This window comes from Bidens hawaiensis, unplaced genomic scaffold (assembly GCF_021521415.1).
Source record: "Bidens hawaiensis isolate Kalapana, Puna unplaced genomic scaffold, B.hawaiensis_p1.1 tig00005181_1, whole genome shotgun sequence".
Classification (NCBI taxonomy): domain Eukaryota; kingdom Viridiplantae; phylum Streptophyta; class Magnoliopsida; order Asterales; family Asteraceae; genus Bidens; species Bidens hawaiensis.
Window position 1 is genome coordinate 333,281 of NW_027491333.1, and position 6,652 is coordinate 339,932.

At 40.1% G+C, this 6,652-nt stretch overlaps 1 protein-coding gene and 1 non-coding gene across 2 annotated transcripts; one reads left to right on the top strand and one right to left on the bottom strand.

Moving 5' to 3' along the window:
- Positions 1–2,824: 2,824 nt before the first annotated feature.
- Positions 2,825–3,931, bottom strand: LOC143629308 (uncharacterized). Its single transcript, XM_077098615.1, has one exon. The coding sequence runs from the start codon at positions 3,929–3,931 to the stop codon at positions 2,825–2,827; it is 1,107 nt and encodes a 368-aa protein (XP_076954730.1).
- Positions 3,285–3,391, top strand: LOC143629331 (small nucleolar RNA R71). The gene has a single exon (XR_013152934.1). It is a non-coding gene; the product is annotated as a small nucleolar RNA R71 (small nucleolar RNA).
- Positions 3,932–6,652: the final 2,721 nt, after the last annotated feature.

A 6,652-nucleotide genomic window follows, 5' to 3' on the forward strand; every position in this document is an offset into this window, starting at 1 on the left:
ACGAAGTGCTGCATGATCCGTGAACACGATGGTCTTAGAAAGGACAAGATAAGACCAAAATTTATCGAATGCAAAGACGACCGCAAGGAGCTCTTTCTCGGTATTCGTGTAATGCTGCTGCGCATCATTCAAAGTCCTGCTCGCATAGTAAATTGGGTGAAAATACTTATCCCGTCTTTGACCTAAAACCGCCCCGACTGCAAAATCGCTAGCATCACACATCAACTCAAAAAGAAGAGTCCAGTCGGGGGCTACCATGATATGAGCGTTTACCAATTTCTCCTTCAACAACTCAAATGCACGAAGGCACTCGGAGGAGAAAATGAACGAAGCATCCTTCTCGAGGAGCTTAGTCATCGGGTGGGCGATTTGGGAAAAGTCCTCTATGAATCGCCGATAAAAACCCACGTGACCAAGAAAACTCCTAATAGACTTCACCAAATTCGGTGGCGGAAGCTTAGAAATGGTATCAATTTTGGCTCGATCAACCTCAAGCCCCGCCTGTGAAATCTTATGCCCTAATACAATGCCCTCCTTCACCATGAAGTGGCATTTCTCCCAATTAAGAACAAGGTTGGCCTCTTCGCACCTGGCCAACATTTTCTCCAAATTTCTCAAACAATGATCAAAAAAACTCCCAAAAACATAAAAGTCATCCATGAAAACCTCCATGGAGTCCTCGATCATATCATAAAAAATCGCCACCATACATCTTTGAAACGTGGCAGGGTCATTACACAATCCAAAGGGCATCCGCCAGTAAGCGAATGTGCCATAGGGACATGTGAATGTCGTCTTCTCCTGATCCTCAGGAGATATGGGGATCTGAAAGTATCCTGAGAAGCCGTCGAGAAAACAATAGAACATTTTTCCCGACAGTCGTTCTAACATCTGATCGATAAAGGGGAGGGGAAAATGATCTTTTCTCGTGGCGTTATTGAGTTTGCGGTAATCGATGCAAACTCTCCATCCCATGATGGTATGAGTAGGAATTAACTCGTTTTTCTTATTCATCACAACCGTCATACCGCCCTTTTTCGGGACAACCTGCACAGGGCTCACCCATAGGGAATCAGAGATCGGATAAATCAATCCAGCATCGAGTAGCTGATGACCTCTTTCTTCACAACGTCTTGCATATTAGGGTTGAGACGCCTTTGATGCTGCACCAAAGGTTTGTACTCTTCCTCCATCAAGATCTTATGGGTACAAAAGAATGGATTAATCCCTTTTATATCCATGATCTTCCAAGCGATCGCATGTTTGTGCCTTTTGAGAACCGTAAGCAATTTAACCTTCTCCTCACTCGACAAACTCGAAGAAATGATAACAGGCAAGCGGGACCCATCCTCCAAAAAGGCATACTCCAAATGGGACGGAAGCTCCTTAAGATCAATGGATGGTGGGTCCTCAACAGAAGGTTTTTCCTTAGGCTCGGCAACGCGATCAACATCCTCAATTTTCTCCAAACACTCAGGAGGCTCGTGGTCTACACCATAAACCAACTCGTCAAGTAGAGACTCAATGACAAGGTCAGAACCAACTCCACTAATCAACTGAGTATCCAGAGAACTCTCCTCACACGTGTCCTAAAGGTGTTCACACACACAAGAATCAATGGTATCAATGTAAAGTACGTCATCATGATCCTGTGAGTGTCGCATGGATTTCCCAATATCAAAGGTCACCTCCTCGTCTCCAACTCTAAGAGTGAGTCTGCCGGTGCAGACATTAATGAGAGCTCTAGCAGTGGCTAGGAAAGGACGACCTAGGATAAGTGGTACATTTTTATCCTCATCTATGTCTAAGATCATAAAATCGACAGGAAACACGAATTTGTCGATTTTCACAAGCATATTCTCAACTATACCGCGAGGATATTTCACAGAACGTTCGGCAAGCTGGATGCTCATGCGAGTAGGCTTAGGCTCACCTAGGTCTAGTTTGGAAAAAACAGAATAGGGCATCAAGTTTATGCTAGCACCTAGGTCGGCTAAAGCATTACTAACGACAAACTACCAATCAAACAAGGAATGATGAAACTACCCGGATCGGTCATTTTTTGGGCAGTTTATTCTGAAGGACCGCGGAACACTCCTCATTCAAAGTAACACAAGATAGCTCCTCCAACTTCTTCTTATTCGAGAGGACCTCTTTCAAGAACATAGCATACTTCGGCATTTCTTTCAAGGCATCAAGGAAAGGAAGATTAATGTGTAACTTCTTAAAAATCTCTAAGAATTTCCCATACTGTTTTTCCATCTTCTGCTTCTTCAAACGGCCTTGGTATGAAATGGGAGGAACATAAAAACTGACTGGCTCACTGGGTTGTGCGGTACTTGCTGGGTCTAGCCTCGAGTGCACCTCACCAGGAGTCTCAGTCTCGATCTCATCAGCATTCGATTTTGGTGTGGAAACCGATGCGTCAACAGGAAGGGTAGTCCTACCACTCCTTAGGGTAATATCCTTAGCTTCAGCATTTGGATTCCTTTCGGTGTTACTAGGAAGGCTACCCTGTTGTCTCTCAGAGAGGAGTTGAGCAATTTGTCCAACTTGATTTTCGTTGGTTTGCATGGACGCTTTCTGATTCCGCAACTCAAGATCATGCCTCTGGAGAGTCTCATCAATTTTCAGGTTCCTTTGCTCAGCCAATTTGTTTGAGGTCTCGGTCTTAGCCAAAATTTGGGACAAAAGGCTTTCAACACTAGTCCCCTCCACCTGACTGATTACCACTACTGGACCCCTGAAATTGAGGCTTTTGCTGGTAAGATTGATTTTGGGTTTGACTTTGATAATTTGGCTTTCTGTCAAAACCCGGTGGCATTTAATTTTGATTGTTGCCACCATATTTCCAGCTGGAATTGGGGTGGTTTCTCCATCCCGGATTGTAGGTGTTGTTGTAGACATTGTTTTGGCGGCCCACAAATTCAACATCCTCTACCACCATGGCCTGCTGGCACTGACTAGTTTGGTGTTTTCCGTCACACACACCACAACGAGAACTAGATTTGACAAGATCGGATTGCATTTGGTCAAATCTTTTAGTAAGAGCTTCTAACTGGGCGCAGACAAGGGTGTTTGAATCAACGTGATGAACACCCTTACAGGAAGGAATACAACGAGGCGGATTATACGCGAAACTCTTCTTAGTGGCTTTCTCCAAGATATCAAGCGCCTCATATGGGGTACACCTACCGAAATCTCTTCCCGTAACCTGATCGACGGCCTGCTTTTGTGCCCCAAATAAAGCGTCAAAGAATGTACGGCAATGAAGCCCGCGACTCAAATCGTGATGAGGGCATTTTCTCAACAAGCCCTTGAACCTCTCCCATGCGGCATGAAGTGACTCGTCATCGTCGACACGAAAATCAGTAATGTTTGCTCGGAATTTAGCAGTTTTATCGGGTGGGAAATATTGAAGAAGAAATTGCTCAACTAATTGATTCCAAGTGGCGATGGAACCGGAAGGGAGTGCCTCTAACCACTCCAGAGCAGACCCACGAAGTGAGAATGGAAAAAGTCTAAGTCTCACGGCATCATCAGAACAATTAGTAATTTTGAATGTCGCACATAATCGAAGGAAATGTGCAACGTGAGCATGAGGGTCATCGTTCTGGAGACCATGAAAAGAAACAGAATTTTCAACCATATGAATGATGCTCAACTTGATCTCGAAACTCACTGCAATCTCGGGCTGCGTGACGCTGCTGCCATAACCTTCAAGTGATGGTGATGCAAAGTCGTCCATGTGACCTTGATCGTTCGGGTCCGCCATCTCTTCTTCTTCTGCCTCGGGGGTGTCGGTATCTTCCATTTCCTCGTTTTCAATGACCTCGGCAACCTCTCGTGCTCTCCTCCTCAAACCTTCTCGAAGATGTCGATCGGGCTCAGAAAGAGGTGAAACAAGCTCAGGACCGGGCGTGGTGGACATTCATCACCCGGAAGAACGCGGAACGGAAAACGAACAAAGACACGGAAACTTAACTTGAAACTACACTAAAATAAAAAAATAAATAAGATGAATAAAAATGAAATAAAATAACATAGATCAAAAATATCAACAAGGCTAATCAAAGACTCAGATCGTTCCTTAAAAATCACCATGTCCCCGGCAACAGCGCCAAAAACTTGACGTGTGTGAATATATATATAAAAATTTTAAGTAAAAGTTCCACACAAATCGGGTTTTTAAATAGGTTTTCACCTACAACTAAACCACACACGAAAGGCAAGTGTACCTATCATTTGTAATAAAGTGTCGGTAAGAGCCGAGTATCAATCCATGGACACGAAAAATTTCTAGTACTAAATCTTTGTAAATGACCAACCGAACAAGTAAATCGTAAGTTGAATTTTTAATTAACTAAATTTGCATACAATGAAAATAAGCAAGTAAAAACACAAGAATATAATCAATCCAACAAACTACCTAGACATGAATCCACTCTACTAATATGATGAAATAGCAATAATATGGTAAAACATCATGAATCTAAACATAAATACTAGATTATAATAAAGCAACCTAATACTAGCAAATAATCATCATGATGGGTTTTCAATCAAGAGATAAACATAGACTAACTTGTTTGTCAAAACAACAAAATCTCATAATCAAAGGAAAGCTAGCATGAACAACATTCTAACCACCTAAGATTACACTAAAGTAGCCAAATTCATTAAGTTAATATAAACATATGAAACTTTAACTAGCAAGTCATCACCAAGTCAAGAATCATAACAACACTCATCAATTTTCCAATATTAAGTGTAGGGTTTAATACTCATCAATAATTATATAACCAAGTTAATTTTTACTAGTCATTCCTAACTTAGTAATGTAAACAAAGATTTCATGAACATTCAGAGTTTACAAACAAGCATCTAGAACATAGTTTTCCAACATGAATGCCTAAAAATTTGCAAAACTAACAAGGTTATGCAACATAACAAGCATGAACACCATCAATATCAACATATAAATTCAACCATATTCTTGAAAGAAACCCACTTTACCAAAATCATGCATAGATAATATATCACATTAGTAAGAGTTTCAACATTGTCTTGATAGCAAAAGTAATTAGCCCATAAGGCTTAATACAACTACAATCAAACTAAAAATAAGCTTACAAAACATGTTCCAAAACAATGGGAAGTAAACTAAGATCAAAGAAGGATTGAAGAATGGAATGATGGATCTTGAGGATGGTGGAAGCCTTCAAACTCTTAAGGAACACAAAACATAATTTCCAAGAGTTGAGAGAAAATCACCAAGGCTCCACACACTAAAATGAAGTGAAAACAAGTGTTTATAAGCTTCTGGTCAAAGTGCATGGTCATGCACAAAAAGTGCATGGTCGTGCACTATTTTGGGTAAGTCAAGCTTTCACTTTCGGCGGCTCAGAGTTGCAGGTTCCAAAAAAGTGCACGGTCATGCACAAAAAGTGCTTGGTCGTGCATTTCTGGCACTAGCTAGTGCACTTTCAAAGTTGATGTGTCTTGTTCTAGGCATCGGATAGTGCACGGGCTCGTGCACTCGGAAGTGCATGGTGGTGCACAAAAGTACATGATGGTGCAGTTTCACTTTTGGCACGACAGTAGATGTGCACGGGTTCCAATAAAGGTGCACCGTCATGCACATATAGCGCATGATGGTGCAGTTTCTCAGCATGGTCATGCACATTCGTAGCATGGTCATGCACTTTGGCACGTTATCAGATGTGCACAGGTTCCCATAAAGGTGCACGGTGGTGCTCCAAAAGTGCATGATGGTGCAGTTTGGTCAGCATGGTCATACGCTTTCTTAGCATGTTCATGCACCGTCCCAGCATGGTCATGCACTTTCTTAGCATGGTCATGCTCTTTTGGCAGATTCTTGATTTTTTTCCGAAAAACGCCATCTTTTTCATCGTTTCTTCGTCGGGCGGGAGCCCAGACCTGCAAATTCATAAATAACTCAAATAAGTACCGAATACAAGGAATTTGCATGGATTTTTACCAAAATAAGAGGATAATTTGATACTAAAAGGTGTACACTTTGTGTTACAATAATTATTATTAATAACACTAATAAGAATAGTTATAGATTAAAAGTCTTGGTATAAATTAAAATGTTGTTTATAAAAATAGTAATAATAATAAATAATATTGATAGTAAATAATGATACCATACGCGATGTTGGCTCGATTTCTAAACGAGTTCACAAAATAAATATAATATTATTATTGCTAATAATTATGGATAAAAATATGATTTTACTAAATAATAATAATAATATGATCTTTACTAATAATAATAACAACTTTAATATTTATAATAATAATGACAAAAATAATAATATTAATAATGGGTACATATAATAGAATGTTTAACATACTAATAATAATTTTATGTAATAATATTAGTACTAATAGTAATCGAGATTTGTTAAGTATAAAAAAAATAATACTAACACCGGCCTAGTATGAGACTCGACCCGTGACCTCTAGTTCAACAACTAACGTACGAATCAAACGAACAGTGATAACTTATGTTAATTAAACCCATACAAAAAATTCATATATTCATTTCCCAGGTGTTCATCTTTTCCTCAATTCAAACCAACTCCATACTCATCCAACTCGTTTCAAAGATTATAACCTATAAATA